General features: G+C 36.0%; 1 protein-coding gene across 1 annotated transcript in view; it reads right to left on the bottom strand.

Moving 5' to 3' along the window:
* LOC148948303 (solute carrier organic anion transporter family member 74D-like) overlaps positions 1–25,666 on the bottom strand; it is a 93,642-nt gene that overhangs the window by 12,783 nt on the left and 55,193 nt on the right. The window contains 3 exon segments of the mRNA XM_089094284.1: positions 10,972–11,159; positions 14,219–14,366; positions 16,822–17,017. Coding sequence (XP_088950410.1) covers positions 10,972–11,159; positions 14,219–14,366; positions 16,822–17,017 — 532 coding nt within the window.

Below are 25,666 nucleotides of genomic sequence, written 5' to 3'. Positions count from 1 at the left end.
ATTTAGAATTGAACTTTAAATTTCTTTGTGTCTTTGTGAAATAAACAACTGAAGCGGAAGATTTTTGTTTTCTCTGGAGAAATTAGAATTAAAGTGTGTTCTTTGGTAGAATTCAGAAGAGAACTTGAACTTTTCTTCACTTCGTTGAGAAAATTAAAAATGAACTAGAACTTTTTACCTTCATAGAAAATAATGAAAATCATAGTATAACTTTTCCTATCTGCCACCGAAAAATTAGAATTGAACTTTAAATTTTTCATGTCTTGGTGAACTTAAAAATGGCATGGAAGATTTATGTTGTCTCGGGGTGAAATTAGAATTGAAGCGTGTTCTTTGGTAAAGTTCAGAAGAGAACTTGAACTTTTCTTCACTTCGTTGAGAAAATTTTAAATTAAACTAAAACTTTTTATTTTCCGTGAAAATAATCATAAGTATGGTATTGCTTTTTCTATCTTCCATCGAAAAAAATTTAGAATTGAACTTTAAATTTCTTTATGTCTTTGTGAAATAAACAACTCAAGTGGAAGATTTTTGTTTTATCTGGCGAAATTAGAATTGAAGTGTGTTCTTTGGTAAAATTCAGAAGAGAACTTGAATTTTCATTGACTTCGTTGAGAAAATTTTAAATTGAACTAAAAATTTTTATCTTCCATGAAAATATTCACAAGTATGGTATTACTTTTTCTATCTTCCAACCGAAAAATTAGAATAGAACTTTAAATTTCTTTATGTCTTTGTGAAATAAAGAACTGAAGTGAAAGATTTTTGTTTTCTCTGGAGAAATTAGAATTGTAGCGTGTTCTTTGGTAAAATTCTGAAGAGAACTTGAACTTTCCTTGACTTCGTTGAGAAAATTTTAAATTGAACTAGAACTTTTTATCTTCCGTGAAAATATTCACAAGTACGGTATTGCTTTTCCTATCTACCACCGAAAAATTAGAATAGAACTTTAAATTTCTTTATGTCTTTGTGAAATAAAGAACTGAAGTGGAAGATACAGCCAAACACTACTGAAATATTCCAACTCTTGCATTTCAATTAAATAAATTCAATATTAACTTTGAAAATTCAGGAAAATTTAACTGTGACAAGGTAAACCACAACCAAACACTACTGAAATATTCCAACTCTTGCATTTCAACGAATGAAATTCAAAATGAACTTTGAAAAATCAAGAAAATGTAACTGTGACATGGTAAACCGCAACCAAACACTAGTGAAATATTCCAACTCTTGCATTTCAATGAAAGAAATTCAAAATAAACTTTGAAAAATCAGGAAAATGTAACTGTGACATGGTAAACCACAACCAAACGCTAGTGAAATATTCCAACTCTTGCATTTCAACGAAAGAAATTCAAAATGAACTTTGAAAAATTAAGGGAATGTAACTGTGACAAGGTAAACCGCAACCAAACACTACTGAAATATTCCAACTCTTGCATTTCAACGAAAGAAATTCAAAATGAACTTTGAAAAATTAAGGGAATGTAACTGTGACAAGGTTAGAGGAGGGGGTACCAGCCCTGACCCTCACCCCTGCTGCCACCTAAAACTTTTTTTGCACCCTAAATAAGGGCATAGAGTCATTAGGGAGAACACATGGTTAATGGGGTCAATGACCTCTTTTTCCAAGGTTGATTTATTTGATGTTTCTATGTGTAATAGCTCCGGGACGAAGGTTGCACATGCGCATTGAATTCTAACGGGACCAATGTTATTGATCTAGGACTCGAGGGGGAAGTGAATTTCCGAGAACTTGATTGCGTAATCGATGGGGGAAGTGGATTTCCGAGAACTTGATTGCGTAATCGATCGCGAATGTCATGGTGTCCAGAAATAGTATTTGATGTTGTTGTTCAAGCCAGATGTTATGAGGTTCCGAGAAACAGTTAATGACATTTCCTTCCTGTTCGAGGCAGATGTTATGATCCGGAAATAGTATTTGTTATTGTTATTCGAGCCAGATGTTATGACTTTCCCGGAAACAGTTAGATCACGTGTTTCCTTCTCAGCCAATCAGCGAGTCGGTTACATCCTCCTTCTCAGCCAATCAGAGGGCTTGTTTACATATGGTTTTCCCCGTTACATAACAATTCGCCCTTGAAATTTCGTATATAACGGACATGCAATGTGATTCAATTATCAGAAAGTATTTTGACACTGTGTAAACAACAATGGATAAATTTGATGAGCTTGAAGCCTTGGCAACTTCAATTTACCATGTAAGTACATTTTTATTTTCAAACAAATTTTCCTTGGACATCCTTCGATATATTCAGCTAAATCCCCCCTCCCTCCACCATTGTGTTTCACTCCCAACTTCTCGCAAAAAGAAATACCATTTCGATAAATCCCTTCCCTCTATATTTCCAGCTAAATCCCCCTTCCCTCCACCATTGTTTTACAATCCCAAATTTTCACAAAAAGAAATAATTATCCTTCCCTCTATATTTCCAGCTAAATCCCCCTCCCTCCACCATTGTTTTACAATCCCAAATTCTCTCAAAAAGAAATACTTATCCTTCCCTCTATATTTCCAGCTAAATCCCCCCCTCCCTCCACCATTGTTTTACAATCCCAAATTCTCGCAAAAAGAAATAATTCTACGTCCCTATATATTTCCAGCTAAATCCCCCCCTCCCTCCACCATTGTTTTACAATCCCAAATTCTCGCAAAAAGAAATAGCATTTCAATAAATTCCTTCCCTCTATATTTCCAGCTAAATCCCCCCTCCATTGTTTTACAATCATATTCTAGCAAAAAGAAATAGCATTTCAATAAATTCCTTCATTCTATATTTCCAGCTAAAAGCGATTACTTTCCTTTGTCAATTTTAATGAAAATGCCTTTCTGTTTTGACATAGCGCGAGGCCTAAAATTAGCAGTCACCCTTTTTCCGGTTTACAAACGCGGTCAAAGGAACTATTCTTCTTTCAAATTAAAACACTTTGAGGTAATTGAGGATTCCTAGCCTGTATGTAATTAGAGAAAGAGATTAAGTTTAACAATATAGTCAGAACATTATGTGAAAGGGGGGAGGGGGCAAGACCGCGCTTCTAACAGCTTCGTTGTAAGTAAAAGTAAGGGGTATTCTGTGTGTAGAAATATACGCCCATTGACAAGAAAACTAATGTGTAAATTTATAATTTTTTCAAGCTCACAATAAAGTTTCTTTTATATTCCCAGGCGTGAATCCAGGATTTTTGTTGGGGGTTAGTGCTTTTATTAGAAATAGAAAAGATTATTGCTTCTTCATCATTTAGTGATTTTAGCTATAACATTTGAATAAAAGCTAGTAAGATATGCCTTTCGCTTGAATAAAACGCATGATTAACTCTATGAGAGGGTAGACTTAATTTTCCTAAATTTAGGGGGAGAGAATATGGGTTTTGTGCTTTCTTAGTGATGAACTAAACAAAATCATGTTTAATAACTTTCTTTCTTTAAAAAGGGAGAAATTATTTTGATTTGATTTTTTCTTCTCTTCTTTAAGGTAAATTATGAAGAATTTGTGGACACTACATTGATGAAAGCTATGGCTGGCGCAAATACCGAAGAATGCGTGCCCCCTTCTTCCAAGAAAGAGAGGGTTAATAATGCGCCCCCTGCCATGCAATATGATCACTGGCCAAAACCCCCCAGCTCCACACTGCCTGCCCAAGTGCAGCCTGCCAAAAAGTTAAAGAGAGAGTGGGCGAATAGCTTCAATGCCGAAGCCCCACCTACACAAGCTTTTTCAAGGGGCTCAGAAGCTACCCCGGCTGCACAAGTCACAGCTCCTGTACAAGAAATTAACGTCACCAGTCCCTTTGCCCTCCAACATGCACTACCTGGACCTTCAAGAGCTGACCCAGCTGCACAAGAACATAGCGACGCCGCCCCGTCCACCCTCCAACACACACTACCTGGTCCCTCGGGTGCTCAAGCCCAGACGGATTATGCAAATGTGAGTATTTCTTCTTCAAACTACCTTATAGAAATATATAAAAACAAAACTTTTATTTTCAATCCAATATAAATTTATCTCTGTAAGATATATCTAAATGTAATTTTTTTGCAAAGAAAACACTCTTGCTATCGCTTCACATATAGTTTTAGATACCACTGAAACTCAAAATGCTATTTTTTCTAAGCTTTACTATTTTCTCTGTTATTATCATATATATTTTAGATACCTTTGAAACTGAATGCTCTTTTTCACGTTATTTGATAGAGAGATTATCACATCTGTCACATATTAACGTTCTAATTTACACTGAATATTTCTATCGTGCCAATATTTTAGTGAGGGGAAACCGAGTTAACGGTTCAATCCTGTAACTCTCGCGCGGGGGATTACAATAATTGTGAGCTAATGAAGATTTCACCGAACCTGCAGAACGGACTTAGAGAGAAAATTGGACTTATGTAGTCTAAGCAAATCTTTTAAATTTTTTGGGGCATTAGGTAAAGGGCTGGGAGCCGCGGAGCCCGGAATGCGCCAATGGGTCCGGGGAGTGCTGGGGGGGCACGGTTAGGGAAGTGCCGGGGGATGCGCCCCGAGTCCGGGACGCGTGGGGGGAAGGGCCCCGGGTCAGGTAAGTGCCTCGGGCGCGAGACGCAGCGGGGGACGCGAGGTGGGCCCCGAGAAGCGCCACAGGGATGTGCTGTGGCTCCGAAAAGTGCCATGGGTCAGGGAAGCGCCATGTGTGTGTGTGTTTGTGTGCTTGTAAGTTTTTGGGTGCTTTTTAGTGTTTTTTTTATTTTAAGTTATAGTGTGATTTTATTATTTTTGTTTTTGTATGTGTGTGTGTGTGTGTGTGTGTGTGTGCGTAAGTTTTCGTTTGTGTGTGTAAGTTTTTTTTTTTTGTTGTAAGTTTTTGTGTGTGTGTGTAAGTTTTTTTGTGTGTGTAAGTTTTTGTGTACATGTAAGTTTTTGTGTGCATGTAAGTTTTTGCGTGTGGGAGTAAGTTTTTGCGTGTGGGTGTAAGTTTTTGTGTGTGTGTGTGTGTAAGTTTTGGTGTGTGTGTGTGTGTGTGTAAGTTTTTGTGTGAAGAAAACTAGCTCAGAAAAGACAAAAATAGCAAACCACTCATCTCAATCATAGGTTTCAGTCAACACACACCTATGAAATGCTAATAAATCCAGCCCAGAAAAGTCAAAAATAGCAAACTATATAACCAAAATCATAGGTTTCTGAAATGACACACCTATGAAAGGCTAAGAAATCTAGCTCAGATAAGTCAAAAATAGCAAACTAGTCATCACAAACTATAGGTTTCAGACAACAAACACCTATGAAAGGCTAAGAAATCCAGCACAGACAAGACAAAAGTAGAAATCCAACCATCACAAATCATACGTTTCAGACAACACACACCAACGAAAGACTAAGAACTCTAGCTGAGAAAAGCCCGAAATAGTAATTTACATATCACAAATAGGAGGTGACAGACACAACTCACATATGAACTGCTAAGAAAACTAGCTCATAAACGTCAAAAATAGCAAACTAGTCATCCCAAACTATAGGTTTCAGACAACAAACACATATTAATTGATAATATATTCATCTCAGAAATTTCAACAGTAGCACGACACACACCACACCTCAAATGTTTAAGACAACACACACCTATCAATGACTAAGGAATCCCCCTCAGATAATCCTAAAAGAGTACTTTATATCTACCAAATCATAAGATTCAGACAATATTCACCTACGAAATAATAAGACACCTTAGGTTAGAAAAGTCTGGAATAGCCAAGTACTCATCCCAAACTCGAAGTTTCAGACAACAAACACCTATGAGTGACTAAGAATCCTAGCTCTTAAAAGTCCAAAAAGCAAACTATATCTACCAAATTATAATTTTCTGAAAGGACACACCTATGAAAGGCTAAGAAATCTAGCTCAGAAAAGTCAAAAATAGCAAATTAACCATCCCAAATCATAGGTTTCAGTCAACACACACCTACGAATGGCTAAGAAATCCTGCTCAGAAAATTCAAAAAATAGCACCCCACTCACCCCAAATCATAGGTTTCAGATACCACACACCTATGAAAGACTAAGAAATCTTGTTATGAAAGGTCAAAATTAGCAAATTACATATCCCAAATCATAGGTTTCAGACAACACTCATCTGTGAACGGCTAAGAAACCTAGTTCAGAAAAGTCAAAAATAGCAAACTACTGATCCCAAACTATAGTTTTCAGACAACAAACATCTATGAAAGGCTAAGAAATCTAGCTCAGAAAAGTCAAAACTAGAAATCACACCATCCCACTTAATAGGTTTCAGACAACACACACCTATGAAAGTCTAAGAAAACCAGCTCAGAAAATTCAAAAATAGCGAACCACATATTCCAAATCATATGTTTCAGTCACCACACACCATCGAATGACTATGAAACCTAGCTCAGAAAAAGTCAAAATAGCAAACTACTCATCCCAAACTATTGGTTTCAGACAACATTCACCTACGAAATACTAGAAAACCTTAGCTCAGAAAAGCCTGAAATAGCAAACTACACATCCCAAATCATAATGTTCTGACAACACATACCTATGAAAGGCTAAGAAAACTAGCTCAGAAAAGTCGAAAATAGCAAATTAAACATCCCAAATCATAGGTTTCAGACACCACACACCTATGAAAGACTAAGAAATCCAACTCAGAAAAGCCCGAAATAGTACTTTACATATCCCAAACTATAGGTTTCAGACAGCATTCACCTAAGAAATACTAAGAAAGCTTAGCTCAGAAAAGTCTGAAATAGCCAACTACTCATCCCAAACTCGAAGTTTCAGACAACAAACACCTATGAGTGACTAAGAATCCTAGCTCTGAAAAGTCCAAAAAGCAAACTACACCTCCCAAATCATAGGCTTCAGTCAACACACACCTACGAATTGATAAGAAATCCAGCTCATAAAAGTCAAAAATAGAAAATGAACCATCCCAAATCATAGGTTTCAGTCAACACACACCTACGAATGGCTAAGAAATCCAGCTCAGAAAAGTCAAAAATAGAAAATTAACCATCCCAAATCATAGGTTTCAGTCAACACACACCTACGAATGGCTAAGAAATCCAGCTCAGAAACGTCAGAAAATAGCAACCCACACATCCTAAATCATAGGTTTCAGACAACACTCACCTATGAACGGCTAAGAAACCTAGCTCAGAAAAGTCAAAAATAGCAAACTAGTCATCCCAAACTATAGCTTTCAGACAACAAACACCTATGAAAGGCTAAGAAATCCAGCTCAGAAAAGTCAAAATTACCAATCCACCCCTCCCAAATCATAGGTTTCAGACAACACACACCTATGAAAGACTAAGAAATCCAGCTCAGAAAAGTCAAAAATAGCAAACTACATATCCCAAATCATAGGTTTCAGTCAACACACACCTATGGAAGACTAAGAAATCCAACTCAGAAAAGTCAAAAATAGCAAACTACATATCCCAAACTAGAAGTTTCAGACACCACACACCAACGAAAGACTAAGAAATCCGGTTATGAAAAGTCGGAAATAGCAAATTACACATCCCAAACTATTGGTTTCAGACAACATTCACCTACGAAATACTAGAAAACCTTAGCTCAGAAAAGTCTGAAATAGCAAACTACACATCCCAAATCATAATGTTCTGACAACACATACCTATGAAAGGCTAAGAAACCTAGCTCAGAAAAGTCGAAAATAGCAAACTACACATCCCAAATCATAGGTTTCAGACACTACACACCTATGAAAGACTAAGAAATCCAACTCAGAAAAGCCCGAAATAGTAATTTACATATCCCAAATCATAAGTTTCAGACAGCATTCACCTACGAAATACTAAGAAACCTTAGCTCAGAAAAGTCTGAATTAGCCAAATACTCATCCCAAACTCGAAGTTTCAGACAACAAACACCTATGAGTGACTATGAATCCTAGCTATGAAAAGTCAAAAATGCAAACTCCACCTCGCAAATCATTATTTTCTGAAAGGACACACATATGATAGGCTAAGAAATCTAGCTCAGAAAAGTCAAAAATAGCAAATTAAGCATCCCAAATCATATGTTTCAGACAACAGACACCTATGAAAGGCTAAGAAATCCAGATCAGAAAAGTCAAATGAAGCAAATCATAGGTTTCAGACAACACACACCTACGAATGACTAAGAAATCTGGTTATGAAAAGTCAGAAATAGCAAAGTACATATCCCAAATCATAGGTTTCAGACAACACTCACCTATGAACGGCTAAGAAACCTAGCTCAGAAAAGTCAAAAATAGCAAACTAGTCATCCCAAACTATAGGTTTCAGACAACAAACACCTATGAAAGGCTAAGAAATCCAGCTCAGAAAAGTCAAAAGTAGCAATCCACCCATCCCAAATCATAGGTTTCATACAACACACACCTATGAAAGACTAAGAAATCCAGCTCAGATAAGTCAAAAATAGCAAACTACATATCCCAAATCATCGGTTTCAGTCAACACACACCAACGAAAGACTAAGAAACCTAGCCCAGAAAAGTCAAAAATAGCAAACTATTCACCCCAAACTATTGGTTTCAGACAACATTCACCTACGAAATACTAGAAAACCTTAGCTCATAAAAGCCGGAAATAGCAAACTACCCATTCCAAATCATAATTTTCTGACAACTCATGCCTATGAAAGTCTAAGAAATCCAGCTCAGAAAAGTTGAAAATAGCAAACTACACATCCCAAATCATAGGTTTCAGACACTGCACACCTATGAAAGACTAAGAAATCCAACTCAGAAAAGTCAAAAATAGCAAACTACATATCCCAAATCATCAGTTTCACTCAACACACACCAACGAAAGGCTAAGAAACCTAGCTCATAAAAGCCTGAAATAGCAAACTACTCATCCCAAACTATTGGTTTCAGACAACAGTCACCTAGGAAATACTAGGAAACCTTAGCTCAGAAAAGCCTGAAGTAGCAAACTACACATCCCAAATCATAGGTTTCAGACAACACACATCAACGAAAGACGGGTGCACGGGGAGAGCCTTTGAGGGTCTGTGGGTCCCTTGAGGGTCGATGGTCCTTTGGGAGCTCGGGGGGACCTTTGGGGACCGGGGTATGTGCTTTGGGGCCTGGGGATGGCCTTTGGGGGTCTGGGTGGGCCTTTGGGGGCGCCGGTGGCCCTTTGGGAGCTTGGGGGGCATTTGAGGACCAGTGGAGGGCCTTTGAGGCACAGGGAGAGGCCCTTGGGGCACAGTGGAGGGCCTTTGGGACCCCATTGGTCCTTTGGGAGCTCTGATGGGCCTTTGGGGACCGGAGGAGGACCTTTGGGGCACAGGGAGGGCCTTTGAGGGGCCGGGGGCCCAGGGGGGAGCCTGGGGGCCATTGGGGGCCTGGGGATGACCTTTGGGGGTCTGGGTGGGCCTTTGGGGGACCGGTGGAGGGCCTTTGGGAGTTTGGGGGGCTTTGAGGACCGGGGGCTTCCTTCGGGGTTGGGGTAGGAGGATTGGAACCCTTTGGGGTTGGGTTAGAGGACCTCACAACACTGTTCAAATGAAACTTGTGTATTATAACGACCACACTCAAAACCTCTTCCAAAATCTCTTCAAAATCTTCTTTTAAAATGTCTCTATCTGTTTCGCCGAAATAGTTCCATAACCTGTCTAAAACGGTTTCGCCCAAATAATCACTAAACGTAAATTCAGCGTGTTCCTTTGTTATTGGCATCTCTGTGCTAACGCATTTCAAATTAATAGGAAACCTTCTCGCGCGCTAAAACAATTCATCGCTAAGATGTTTCTTGCCTAATTGTTTCCATGGCCTTTGGTTATTAATATCCTTTGGAGTTCGACCAAAAGAGTTGTTCCCGAGGCAAAGACATTAATGATATGGATCTATTCCTGGAGAAATGTTTCTAGGCGGAAATTTTTAAAGTTTGACAGATGATGTCATTGATTGATTGATCTGTCAAGAAGGGGAAATTAATTTGTTGTTTCTAAGGGGAATTATTGATTCACGATAGGTGAATTGAGGTCGACAGCACAGGTGTTCCAAATTCCGGGAAACTCATAACATTGCCTAGAGCAATAACAACAAATACTATTTCCGGACACCATGACATTCGCGATCGATTACGCAATCAAGTTCTCGGAAATTCACTTCCCCTTCGATTACGCAATCAAGTTCTCGGAAATTCACTTTCCCTTCGATTACGCAATCAAGTTCTCTGAAATTCATTTTCCATTCGATTACGCAATCAATTTCTCGGAAATTCACTTCCCCCTCGAGTCCCAGATCAATAACATTGTTCCCGTTAGAATTCAATGTGCATGTACAACCTTCGTCCCGGAGTTATTACACATAGACACATCAAATACATCTATCTTGGAAAAAGAGGTCATTGACCCCATTAACCACGTGTTCTCCCTAATGACTCTATGCCCTTATTTGGGGTGCAAAAAAAGTTGTAGGTGGCAGCAGGGGTGAGGGTCAGGGCTGGTACCCCCTCCTCTACTGTCGTCGCCGACCAATCAAAGGAATGAAGTAAAAAATTTTATTTGAGAGCATCCATGCATGAAAATCAATCGGAAAAGATTCAGCCGCCTAGTGTGATGACTAATACAGAGTATTAATACTTTAAGCCAACATGTTTTCTAGATTACATTTACGCTTGAAGTACAAGAGAAAGTGGTTTATATAAGATAATTATTTGCACTTATGTAATTACTTAATATATAAGAGAAGAGGGATTTTATCTAATAACTACGGCGTGGGGCCCAAAACATAAGAACAATTTGTAACTCCTATTAGGCTGTGATTGCTAGAGTTGTAATGGTGTGTAATAACTATAAAAACGTATTTGTAAAAATTTGTAACAATTTAATCTATCTCTGTAACAAAATTTTCAGACGAACATCTTTGGTGTGTCTAAGTTTTATCCGAGGTCAATGAGTCAAAGATAGTTTAATAGTCCCTTACCTAAAATTTATTATTGTTCCACCAACTCTTGCTGTACCAGCAAAAAACTGCAGAATTCCTTTAGATAACACATAAATATAGAATATGGTCATGCAGTTGCCATCACAAATGCCACTGGTGACAGATCCATTTGACCAAGCGTTGCTTGTGCCATTAAAGAATGCCAGGCAGCTGCAGTCTGTGTAAATCTAGAAGTTGTTAATATTTTTTATTTGAAATTAACAAATATTTTTTAAAGGACACAAAGCAAAAAATCGTTGTTCTTATAAACAAGAAGCATACAAATTTCAAAGTTATAGTTTCAAGCTTGTGATAAATACTTTCTTGGGAATGAATTTTTCAGAAATCCTAGCTATTTTTCACAAACTATAATCACTTTTTGGGAAAAGACAAAGGAGAAGAAGATTGATTAAACAAGAGCGTTACAACTTTCAATCTCTATTGTTTGTACTTATAGTGATTTCGTGATAGTTGCTGTTTAAGAGATGTTTTTTTAGAAATGATAAGTTACTATCCTAAAGAAGAAAAATAGAGATTTCTATTTTTATCAAACAAGAGTGTCATAATTTCCAATGTCATTGTTTGCACTTATTGTGAGTGATCAAGTGATAACTTCTTTTTTGGAAATGAGAGTTGCTCTTTTGCAAAATAAAAAAAAAACAAGTTTTTTTTTAATTGAAAGTAAGGAACGACGCTAAAACTTAAAACGAACAGAAATTATTCCGTATATGAAAGGGGCTGTCCCCTCCTCAGCACCTCGCTCTTTACGCTTAAATTTTTTATTGTTTTAACAAATTCAGTTGTGAGACAAAGTCAAAATTTAGCGTCAAGAGCGAGGCATTGAGGAGGGGACAGCCCCTTTTATATACGGAATAATTTCTGTTCGTTTTAAGTTTTAATGTCGCTCCTTACTTTCAGTTTGAAAAACTTATTTTTTTATTTAATCTCTGATCGTTTTTTAGTCAATGCAGCTTTTATTTTAAAATGCAAAATTCAACATTTTTGCAGATAGGAGTTTGAAGCTTCTTTAATAATGTTCTTTGATAAGCTGAATCTGATGGTGTGATTTTCGTTAAAGTTAATTGAAAAAATTTACAATTAAAAAAAAATTTTATTGTTTAAAAAAATTTAGTTGTGAGAAAGTCAAACTTTAGCGTAAAGAGCGAGGCGTTGAGGAGGGGACAGCCCCTTTCATATACGGAATAATTTCTGTTCGTTTTAAGTTTTAACGTCGTTCCTTACTTTCAATTAAAAAAACTTGTTTATTTTTATTTCATTTGTGAACGTTTTTGAATTAATGCAGATTTTGATTTTGGCTCACCGGGCATGAATAATTAAAACGAAATTTGCATATTAATTTTACTTTTATTTGGTTAAATGGCTTTCTCGAAACTTTTTTAATTTTATTTACGAACGTTTTTATTAGTAATAAATGTACGTAACTTACGAATTAACTTACGTAACGAACTTCTATATTCATATATTTTTAATACATATATTAGGGGGTTTGTCTCCTAGTCAATACCTTGCTCTTTAAGCTAAAGTTCAAATTTTGTTCCAATTCTTTCAAAATGACCCATTAATCACAAAGGCCGTTAATTAGAATAAATAGCTCTTATGAAAGTACTAAAAAATCTTTGGCTTAAAGAGCGAGGCATTGATTAGAAGGTGAACCCAATCATATAGCTAATATTTTTTGTTCGTTTTAAGTTTTGATGTTGCTCCTTACTTTCAGTTGAAAAACTTGTTTTTTATATATAATTTCTGATTTTTTTAAAAATAATGAAGGGAAATCCGGCGCCCCTTCTTAGCAATGTCCCCCCATGACAACTTCCTTCATGAAAAGATCCTCCCATATAAACCCCGACCCCGCCCCACCCCCCACTACCAGAAAAAATCCCCCCTGAAAACGTCTGTATACTTCCCAATAACCAATCCCCCTGGGGGCTTTGAGGGATTAAGTCATCCTAAAAGACATAGTTATAATATTTTCGACTATGCTGAACAAAATGGCCATCTCAAAATTTTGACCGGGTGACTTTGGGAAAAAAATGAGCGTGGAAGGGGGCGTAGTTGCCCTCCATTTTTTTGGTCACTTAAAAAGGGCAGTAGAGCTTTTAATTTCCATTCCAATGAGCCCTCCCACGATATTCTAGGACCACTGGGTCGATACGATCACCCCTGGAAAAAAAAAAATAAAAAAAAAACAAATAAACACGCATCCGTGATCTTTCTTCTGGCAAAAAATGCAAAATTCCACATTTTTGTAGATAGGAACTTGAAATCTCTAAAGTAGGGTTCTCTGATACGCGGAATATGATGGTGTGATTTTCATTAAGGTTCTATAACTTTTAGGGGGTCTTTCCCCGTTTTTTCAAAAATCAGCCAAATTTTTCATGCGCGTAACTTTTGATGGGTAGGACTAAACTTGATGAAACTTATATATTTGAAATCAGCATTAAAATCTGATTCTTTTGATGTATTTATTTGTATCAAAATACCGTTTTCTAGAGTTTCGGTTACCATTGAGCCGGGTCACTCCGTACTTACAGTTCGTTAATACGAACTGTTTGATAGTGAGATCTCGATGGTAAATTTTTTGGAAATCGGATAGTGGCTTTTTCGGAGAAAAAAAAACACACAAAAATGGAACTGCTACTCTTTTAAACAAGGCTGCTATAACTTTCTATGTCATTTCTTCGCACTTATGATGAGTTTGCTCGTTCGGAAAAGAAAAAAAAAATTAAATTTGCTATTAATTTAAAGAAAAACAATCCATTCCAATTCTTTGTACTTCAAGTAAGCGTATTTGCAACGTATATAAGCAAAAGCAACCTATTTGCTTTTTAAGAAATAATAGTTTCAGTTTTGCTGACTGTCACAAAAAAAGGATAATTTAATTCTTTTAAGCAATAGAATTGCAATTTTCAATGTCATGAGCAATGAGTGAGCTAGTTATGTTATTTTTGGAAAATATGCAGAATATAGAATAATCCTATTCTTTTAAACTAGAACGTTATAATTTTCAAGCTCTATAGATAATTTCAACTGTCAAATTCAGGGTTCTGAAACTTAATTTTGACCGAGAAAAGAATAAAAAAAAATATACAGCAATAGTTACAAAGCGAAGAGTAGAGAAGACTTATTCCGAATATACAAACTTAATTTCCATATCCATCCTTTTTTAAACTTCTATATCCTTTTACATACCAGCTTTGTATTTAATTCGGAATTAGGTACAACTTACCTTTTTACCCATGGAATCAATACTATTTTCCTTACAGCCTGCATGACAAGGTGAGAAAAAGTTCATCTCTCCATCTTCTGAACACACTGGTGAGTATCTGAGACCTTCACAATTACAATCCACATTACAACCTGATATTGGATTTATTCTAAAATAAAACATAAGGATAATAATATGAAAGCTAAAACAAGGACTGGTATATTTAGTAAGGACTAAACCACTCAGTAATATTTTTAGCAACGTTAGAAAGACACGTGTGCCCTCTGATACAGGGTCACAACTTCCTCCCATGAAATGCTAGAAATTGTATGAATTAAAGTATTTATTGGCTATTTATGAGAAAACAAAACCTGTAAAATACATTTTTAATAGCTTTACTCAATAACATCAGTTGTGATGACTCAATGCGTGTTATGTAGCATGGTTTAATTTTTACATCAAATCAAGAACGCGTGTTTCAGGACATTTAATTTATTCGGATGTTTTGGGTCTATTGATCAGTTAGTTGAGTAGGGAGGGCTTTGTTTTTATATTCAAGACACAACAGATTTTTTTTCCCATAAGTATTACTTAATTTACTGACAAATTTACAAAATAAGAGGCAGAGAACAGTTTCAGTTCAGTAGGCTAAATTCAACCTCAAACACATACATCTTTTTAAATAAACAAAAAAATGACGATAACCCCACCGACAATCTAACAATTTACCTAAACAATTATTTAGCCATGGCACAACTAAAACAACAATAAAATAAAAGATTATTTGAATTTAGAAAAGTTCCTCAAGTTTCCCTGAAAACTACTTCGGTCATTCTCATGCACAACAACCAAAGATAGTAAATGACTCCAAGAGCTTGGAAGACTTGCCAAGCAGAAAACTGTGGCCAGATCATTTCACTTCGTGGCCGCCAAAATATATCTGTGATTCATATATAATAATTATGAAGGTCCATGCCGGTTATAAATATACCTTTAAAACATTAATAATAAAAAAAAATAATAATATCAAACATAATATATTCATCGATAAAAAAGAAACATACGGTCAAAAAGAAGAATAGTTAGTTTTAAATATATTTTTCTCACTAACTCTCTGATGTTTATAGTCTGCTAAAATGCTAAGGGTAAAACCTTACAAAGCTCTAAGACGTTTTAAGTGCTATTGGAAAGTTGAAGACCATGCTGAGCATAACAAAATAAGAGGAAACAATTGAACAATAAAAAATTTAAAAGTCTAATGACGATTTTCGGACAAATGTGTTTTAATTTCCTCATAATTCCAACAATGGGGGTAAATTTAGATACTGTACAGTTTCTAAAGTTTGAAAATTAGGCGTCAAGTCTAAAATGACACCTAAGTCCTTCTAGTCAAATGTACTTCTTAAATAACTGAATTTTCAAATCTCAAATTATTTACCGAACCTTAGTACATTATAGAATGAGCGAAAAAATCTATATTGGACTTCTTAAGGTTTTTTTTAGCTTGTTCATTCTAGTCCGGCTCTCAATTAAGCTTATGTTCTTATCAAATGCATGAAATAACTCTTCTTGAGCTCCTGCAAATACCATCATATAAATGTTATCTGCCAATAAAACTAAAAATTTTCAGGGAATCAAACTTGGGTCTCCACCATTTACTGAATCATCAATATTAGACAAACATCCAAGTGAACCACTATTATATACAGAAAACAAATGCAGACCTATAGAAGATCCCTGTGGAACTCCAGACTCAAAATCATATTCACGTTTGGGTTAGTCCATATCATTCAAATATAATTTTGTATCACTTTCGTAAGATCTTAACAGATTCAGAGCTTTTCCTCTTATACCGGCAATACCTTTACACACTAGGAATTCATGATCCACAGAACCAAACACCATTTTAAATATATAAAATTAAAGTTATAACATTAAAACATTTATAAAGGACATCACTAAGCCAAGGGGTAAGAAATTAAACTGCAAACTCTCTCGAGTATTTCTTAGAGAAAAATTGGCACTGTTTGAATAATGACTAAGCATTTTTGAAAAAGTATCTTTAGGCTTTTAAGTATTTTGAAAGCCAAAAATAATTATATAACATCGTAATATGTTTGATATTTTGAGGTCTATAAGTCTATATCAGCTAAATAATTTTCTTTTTAATGGTAACCTTTGAATCACGGCAGCTGTATTCCCTATCCCCTGGGGACTTTCTTCTCAATCCTTTATTCGGACGGAGTTTAACAAAATGCTGTTATTAGAATAGTTACTAATATTAGTCCGTCTGAATCGCGTTGTGAGGCTTACGTTCAGTTGAAAGTACTTCCAGCGGCTGCTCTTCATGATTCTTTTTACTGTTTATATACATGTATAATTGCGTTTGAGAGAGGAAATCTGGAATAACGTAGGGATGGAACAGTCCCAAGTTTGTATATGGTTTCAGTTGGACGTGAAGGGCAGAGCAAAGCTATTATAATTTACTCTTTCTTGGGCATATCCCCATTGAGAGTAGTAAAAAAAAAATAACTTGGGCATTCTCATTTCTAATCAGACTGTCTGCTTAAAATAAAAATAATTAAGGAGTAATTAAAACAAGAAAAACTAAAATAAATACTCACAAGCCATTATCACTTTGGATTCCATGCAGTGGCTTTGAATCACAGCCAACGAAAGCAAAAACTCCAAAAATAATTATATAGACAAGATCAGCAATAATCATATAAATTTGGACGTTTATTGCCCTTGGTTGTAGTTTAGATAATACCACACCTCCAATTAAAAGTCCCATTGCCATAAATGCTATACCAGCAATACCTGTAAAATAAGCAGCTGATTAAATGTAATTCCTTCAAGTAAGCAATTTTCTGAAAATTGATGAAATAATCATAGATATCATGATATAAGTATTGACTTGTAATTTGTCACCGATTTGTTTGATTCAGAGGAAATAAAACTTTTAAAGTGTTTCCCATTTGTATAATTCCAGATATTGGTGGGCTAGAAACGTAAATACAGCCAAAACAGATTATAAAAGTGAATACAAAAGAAAATCTGTCTAAAAAAAACAGTTTATCTCCAGGATTTAAATAAGAAATCTTATATTATGTGTATAGATGATTATTGTGGCTTCATTTGTGTATAAAATACATGTAGTTTTGTTTGGGAGTCTTCTGCCTTGTTCCTTTTCGCCCTTTTTTCACCCTTTAGTTTTTTACTCCTTTTTTGGAGGTTTTCTGCCCTTTTAACTTGGCCTTTTATTTTTAATATTGTTTTTTATCCAGATCACAGCCGGTCTATCCTATCGTCTATAATTCATCGGTGTCTATTAAGAAACATTGAATACATATCTATTAGCCGAATCTTTTTTTTAACCTATTCTTAAAAAACGCAAATACTGAAAATAGTGTAACTAGTGAAATAATGTAAACAGTAAAAGCATATTTGGTGTAATTAATATTGTAAAAGTAAATATACTCTCCCATTTTCGTTGTAATAATGCGTACAAGAAAATCATTAGCTGTAATAAACCAACAAAGCATATAAATAGCCTAAATAACGACAACCTCTTCTTCTTCTTTTACGATGTTAATGTAAAATATTAATACAATTCCACGCCATGTGGCAGCTGGGATCGAACCTCAGCCCCATAATAACAAACTTGGTGGGTTTTCTCAAAAACTTTACGCGCAAAACAAAGTATAAATATTTTCTCTCCCCTTTAAGGCTATTCAAAAGAATTTATTTCTTTGTTAAAAACCCTGGGAAAGGTGCAAACATGAAAGGACTTAAAGGAACGTAAAAAGAAGAAATAAGGAAATGAATATTATTGAAGCTGATTTAAAGACAAAAAGGTAGTATAGGGTGAATGATAAAGAAGAGATTAGAAGCTGCTGTTGTAGAATGAGACAAAGATAAGAAGCTGCTGTTACAAAAGCGGTGAGAAGGATTGAAAAGGAGGTTTATAAAATTGAGGCTAAGAATGGTATCCTACAGGGAATATGTTCGAAGCAAAATAGAAAATTTATGTAGAAACTGAGGTATTCCATTCACCTACTATGACTATTACTAACAACTTCCTGTAGGACCAAGCTCTCTTAGCCCAAAACAGTTGCGTGAACTTCTCCTCCATTCTAATCTCTTTCTTCTTCATCCCCTTCCAAGAAATACTAGTTTACATAAAATCCTTCCTTACATACAACCTCCTCCCACCCAATCTAGGGACGATCTGCTTATTGTTTGACCCTAGTTGGTTGACGATCTTCGGAAATATGTCATCCCGTCAAACGCGCCCTAACCATCTCAATAATTCTTTCATTATAGACCTAGCAAGAGGGAAAACAACACATCTTTCGCACAGCTTATTTGTTTACCCAAAAACTCCATCAATTATTCCTTTGTAAAGCATGCAATAAATCCTCTTCCGTCTTTTGGAAATCCCTTATTTTAAAACCATACATAAATGCTCTCATTAATTAAGAATTCCCAATGTTCTAATTCTGGTTCAAAGGCTCATCTTCTTACTCCTCTCAGATTATTTCATTCCTAATAAAACACTGGGCCTATTTTATTCTACTTTTAACATATTCACTGCATCCACCATCTATAAACTTGGTCAATTTTCTCCAATTGGTCGATTGCTCAACATTGTCCATTTACCTTCAATTTTTCCCTGTCTAGGCTTCTTAACACTAATTTTCTTGCACCCCAAGCTCTCTTGCACCTCTCTTGCCTTCTCTTGCACCCCAAGCTGTCAAAACTTGCAATTATTCAAAGGTCTCATATCATTCATTTTGCCAACAATTTCATGTTGGACACTCGAATCATCAGCATAATCCAAGTCTAGGAGAGTTTTACTTTTCTATCTGATTTCAAAATCTTCCATTGCCTTTGCCATGTTCCTTAGGACAAAGTCCATCAAAATGATCCATATAAAAGAGAATAGATTGCAACCCTACTTAATTTCTGATGCAATACGAAACTAGCTACTAATCTAATTTCCTTAACTGCAGCAATGTTGTTCTCGTACGTAGCACAAGTAACTTTTACATATTTATTTGGTAGGATAGGACTTGCGCTAAAGCTCTTATATCACCTGAAACAAACGATTACTCATAATCTATAAAACTAAGGATTAAAGGGGTTTAATGACTCAGGCGTTTCTCAATTATTAATCAAGACCGAAAATTTTCTCGACGCATCCTCTCCCTACCCTAAAATTATACCGCTTTTCTCTTAAGACTTTGTCAACATAATTTTGAAGTCTAAAAAGCATCATCAGACTAAGCAGTTTGCTTCCTACAGGAACTAAGTCAATGCCTCTGTAATTACCCCCCTTACTCTTATTAGATAAAAAAAATTAACTGAAAGTAAGGAGCTACATTAAAACTTACAACAAACAGAAATTATTCCGTATATGAAAGGGACGGTCCCCTCCTCAATGCCTCGCTCTTTACGCTAAATTTTTCTATTGTTTTAAAAAATAAAGTTATGAGACACAGTCAAACTTTAGCGTAAAGAGCGAGGCGTTGAGGAGTTAACAGCCCCTTTCATATACGGAATAATTTCTGTTTGTTTTAAGTTTTAATGTCGGTCCTTACTTTGAGTTAAAAAACTTATTTTTTTTATTTAATTTCTGAACGTTTTTGAATTAATGCAGCTTTGATTGTGGCTAATCGCACATGAATAATTATAACGAAATTTGCATATTAATTTTACCTTTTTTTGGCTAAATGGTTTTCTCGAAATTTTTTTCTGACATAACTTACGCATTAACTTACGCAACAAACTTCTATATTCGTATATTCTTATTACGTATATTAGGGGGTTCGCCCCCTAGTCAATACCTCGCTCTTTATGCTAAAGTTCAAATTTTGTTCCAATTCTATAAGAATGACCCATTACTCACAAAGGCCGTTAATTAGAATGAATAGTTGTGATGAAAGTACAAAAAACTTTACCGTAAAGAGTAAGGTAATGACTAGGGGACGGACCCAATCATATACGTAGTAATTTCTGTTTGTTTAAAGTTTTGATGTTGCTCCTTAATTTCAGTTGATTTTTTTTATTTAATTTCTGATCGTTTTTTAAATAATACTGGGGAAATCCGGCGCCCCCTTCATAGCAATGACACTTTCCCCATGAAAACTTCCTCCATGGAAAGATCTTCCCACGTAACACCCCTCCCCCCACCCCACCCCAACAGCCCTAAAAAAACCCTCCTAAAAACTTCTGTATAAGTACCAATAACCCAAATTATGTGCAAACATTGGGCAAAGTTCGTAACTTGTAGACCTTCCCCTGGGGACTATGGGGGATTAAGTCATCCTCAAAGACATAGTTATTGTATTTTTCGACCATGCTGAACAAAATAGCTATCTAAACATTTTGATCGGGTGACTTTGGGAAAAAATGAGCGTAGGAGGGGGCCTAGTTGCCCTCCCTTTTTTGGTCACTTAAAAAGAGCACTAGAAATTTTAAGTTCCGTTTAAATGCGCCCTCCCAAGATGTTCTAGGACCACTGGGTCGATACAATCACCCCTGGAAAAAAAAAGACACAAACGAACAAAAAAACAAATAAACACGCATCCGTGATCTTTCTTCTGGCAAAAAAATACAAAATACCACATTTTTGCAGGCAGGAGCTTAAAACTTCTGTAGTAGGGTTCTCTGATACACTTAATCTGATGGTGTCATTTTCATTAAAGTTCTATCACTTTTAGGGAGTGTTTCCCCTTTTTTTGAAAACAAGGCAAATTTTCTCAGGACCATAACTTTTGATAGGTAATACTAAACTTGATGAAACTAATATATTTGAAATTCGCATAAAAATCTGATTCTTTTGATGTATCTATTGGTATTAAAGTTCCGTTTTTTAGAGTTTCGATTACTATTTAGCCGGCTCACTCCTTACTTACAGTTCGTTACTACGAACTGTTTGATGATACAAAGTTTTATTTTTCAGGTTAACTTCAGAAACTATATAATTAAATTAAAAAATATTGTTTGTGTCAGGATTAAAAATTATGGAAAAAGTTTCTGCAACATACAAATAGCAACCCATATTATGGATTCTTATATAAGATTAAATAAAAAAACAAGTTTTTTTAACTGAAAGTAAGGAGCGACATTAAAACTTGAAACGAACAGAAATTATCCTGTATATGAAAGGGGCTGTCCCCTCCTCAACGCCTCGCTCTTTACGCTAAAGTTTGACTCTGTCTCACAACATTTTTTTTAAAACAATAAAAAACTTTAGCGTAAAGAGCGAGGCGTTGAGGAGGGGACAGCCCCTTTCATATACAGGATAATTTCTGTTCGTTTTAAGTTTTAATGTCGCTCCTTACTTTCAGTTAAAAAACTTGTTTTTTTATTTAATTTCTGATCGTTTTTTAGTTAATGCAGCTTTTATTTTGGCTTACCGTCACTGAATAAGTAAAACAAAATTTGCATATTAATTTTACTTTTCTTGTGCTAAATGGCTTTCCAATAAACCAAAACCAATACTATACAGAAATACCAATACAGAAATTATTCTGTATATGAAAGGTGCTGTCCCCTCCTCAACGCCTCACTCTTTACGCTAAATTTTTTTATTGTTTAAAAAATAGAGTTGTGAGAAAGTCAAACTTTAACGTAAAGAGCGAGGCGTTGAGGAGGGACAGCTCATATACGGAATAATTCTGTTCGTTTTAAGTTTTAACGTCGTTCCTACTCGGTTAAATAAACTTGTCTTGTTCAGTTTTTGAACGTTTTTGAACTAGTACAGGTTCCTTGATCTTGGCTCACCGTTAAAAAAAATTATAACGAACGAAATTAATTCAGTTTTAATTTTGCTCACCGTACTAGGATAGTAAACGACTTTCATCGAATACTTGTATTGGTTTGACTTTCTCGAACGTTTTTATTTACGAACTGTGTGGTGTTACTCGGACAGGGCTCCTTATATGGGCATAGAATACTGACAGGGCTCCATATATGGGCATAGCCTCCCTAGGGAGAACACGTGGTTAATGGGGTCAATGACCTCTTTTTCCAAGGTCGATTTATTTGATGTTTCTATGTGTAATAACTCCGGAACGAAGGTTGCACATGCGCATTGAATTCTAACGGGAAAAATGTTATTGATCTAGGACTCGAGGGGGAAGTGAATTTCCGAGAACTTGATTGCGTAATCAATCGTGAATGTTATGATCCAGAAATAGTATTTGTTGTTGTTGCTCTCGCCAAATGTTATGAGTTTCCCGGAAACAGTTAGATCACGTGTTTCCTTCTCAGCCAATCAGAGGTTCGGTTACATCCCCCTTCTCAGCCAATCAGAGAGCTTGTTACATATGGTTTTCCCCGTTACATAACAATTCGCCCTTTGAGATTTCGTATATAACGGACATGCAATGTGATTAAATTATCAGAATGTATTTTGACATAGTTGATGTAACAATGGATAAATTTAACTCTTTAGAAGCATTGACAGCCGCAATTAGCAATGTAAGTGCATTTTTATTTTCAAACGAATTTTCCTTGGACATCCTCCAGTATATTCAGCTAAAACGTAAATATATTCCTTTACCCCAACCCCCCCCCCCAAACCATTGTTTTACAATCAAATTCTCGCAAAAAGAAATACCATTTCGATAAATTCCTTCCTTCTATATTTCCAGCTAAATCCCCCCCAAACCATTGTTTTACAATCAAATTCTCACAAAAAGAAATACCATTTCGATAAATTCCTTCCTTCTATATTTCCAGCTAAATCCCCCCCCCCCCACCATTTGTTTTACAATCAAATTCTCACAAAAAGAAATACCATTTCGTTAAATTCCTTCCTTCTATATTTCCAGCTAAATCCCCCCCCCCTCACTGTTTTACAACAAAACTCTCGAAAAAACAAATAATTATCCCTTCTTTAAATTTATGCAATTTTAAGTGTTCTATATCCTAGCTAAAAGCGACCATTGACTTCTGTCAATTTTTAATGAAAATGCCGCTCTGGTTTTGACATAATGCTCTACGCGAGGTTAAAATTAGCTTTCACCCCTTTTCCTATGTGTTTACGAGCGCGGCAGCCAAAGTCAAAAGGAACTGTTTCTCCGTCAAAATTAAATAAATAAAATATTTTCTTTTACCCTCAAAACCTAACCCCCCCCCTCACTGTTTTACAACAAAACTCTCGCAAAAATAAATAATTATCCCTTCGTTAAATTTATGAAATTTTAAGTGTTCTATATCCTAGCTAAAAGCGACCATTGACTTCTGTCAATTTTTAATGAAAATGCCGCTCTGGTTTTGACATAATGCTCTACGCGAGGTTAAAATTAGCTGTAACCCCTTTTCCTATGTGTTTACGAGTGCGGCAGCCAAAGTCAAAAGGAACTGTTTCTCCGTCAAAATTAAATACATAAAATATTTTCTTATACCCTCAAAACCTACCCCCCCCCGTACTGTTTTACAACAAAACTCACGAAAAAAGAAATAAATATACCATCGTTAAATTTATTCAATTTTAAGTGTTCTATATACTAGCTAAAAGCGACCATTGACTTCTGTCAATTTTTAATGAAAATGCCGCTCTGGTTTTGACATAATGCTCTACGCAAGGTTAAAAATAGCTGTCACCCCTTTTCCTATGTGTTTACGAGCGCGGCAGCCAAAGTCAAAAGGACCTGTTTCTCCGTCAAAATTAAATACATAAAATATTTTCTTTTACCCTCAAAACCTAACCCCCCCCCCTCACTGTTTTACAACAAAACTCTCGCAAAACGAAATACCATTTCATTAAATTCCTTCCTTCTATATCCTAGCTAAAAGCGACCATTGACTTCTGTCAATTTTTAATGAAAATGCCGCTCTGATTTGACACAAGACTCCAATGTGAGGCCTATAATTAGCTGTGGCTTTTCTAAACAAAATTATATGGATGAGGGTACTAACTTTCTTTCTGTAAAAAAGGGGCAAATTATTTTGATACTAATTTTTTCTCTTCTTTTTAAGGCAAATTATGAAGAATGCTTGTCGCCGTCACCCGCTAAGAAAGAAAGAGTGGATGAGCCAAGACCATCCATTATTAAGTATGTTGGCCAAACCCCAAAACAAGTGTTGTCGGCCCAAGTGCAGCCATCACTGCCAGCCCCCATACAGTCCGGTCGAAAACCGAAAAGAGAATTGGCGGCTTCTTATAATATGGTGAACCCTGCCGGCTCAACTATGCAATCCCATAACATCGCAGTCCAATTTGCACAAGAACATTGCGACGCCGTCCCGTCCACCCTCCAACACGCACTACCTGGACCATCCGGCACCCAAGCCCAGACGGATTGTGCAAATGTAAGCATTTTTTCCTACCTTTCTATTTCTTCCAATGTTTTTTTCTTTTTCATTCCCAATATAAACTTATCTCAGTAGGATATTAACCCCTCACCCCCCCAACCATTGTTTTCTATGCTCCCCCCTACCTTAGACATATCTTAATATAATTTTTTTGCAAAGAAACCACTCTTTTGTAATCTTTGCTACTTTCTATTCATTCCCCCTCTCTCTTAGCCGCTATCTCATAAGCGAATATTTTCCATGGGTAATTTCTAGTCAATTAATGCTCACCATTTGAAACTCAAAATCCCCTATTTTTCACAATTGAATATCACAAAGTTTTAAGAGAAGGAACTGAGAGATTATTCCCATTTATCTATCTGTCACATATGGATCCCGTAATTTGCGCAAGGATATTTTTAAAATAGCTTTTCAATCTTACAAACCCTTGCCAATATTTTAGTGATGGGGAAACATTGTTGACAATATACTGAGTTAACGGTTTACAGCATTTATTTGTACTGTTTTCTCGTCTGAAGTTCGGTCTCGGAAATCGGAACACTGGCGCGGCGGCTTACAATAATTGTGAGCTAATGAAGAGTTTACTGAACCTGTAGAACGGAGTTAGAGAGAAACTTGGACTTATGCAGTCTAAGCGAATATTTCAACTTTTGGCGGACATTATGTAAACGGCTGGGAGCCACGGTGGGGACCGGGCAGCGCCACTGGGCCCGAGAAGCGCTGTGGGAAACGTCGTGGGAAGCACCGCAATGGTATCTAATCAAAAAAAAAAAAAACAGCATGGCTGATTTGAACACTTTGAAAATAAGTTAGTTTTTTAACAAAATCAAATTACAGCCTTCCATGTAAAAGCTTCATTTTAGTTTGTAAATATCTCATATTAAGTTGGAAATTGACTGCTTTCAGAATATCGATAGTTGTGGGGGGGGGAACAGTGAATTAACCAAATGCTACTATGTGCATACTGCTACTACTACTAAGCGCTGACTTTAAATAATAATCCAAATTTTAACTGTAGGGATGATTTGAACACTTTGAAAATAAGCCATTTTTTCATTTGTAGGTTGTCCTGGTTCCATACTCGCCATCTCCTCCCTGCTTGTCAGTTGGAGAAGGAGAGGATGCACACGTGGAGTCCCC

Source organism: Artemia sp. Qi Xiang Cuo, chromosome 9 (genome assembly GCF_049724085.1).
Source record: "Artemia sp. Qi Xiang Cuo chromosome 9, ASM4972408v1, whole genome shotgun sequence".
NCBI lineage: Eukaryota > Metazoa > Arthropoda > Branchiopoda > Anostraca > Artemiidae > Artemia > Artemia sp. Qi Xiang Cuo.
The sequence above is the reverse complement of the archived record's forward strand: the minus strand, read 5'-3'. Positions and strand labels throughout refer to the sequence as shown.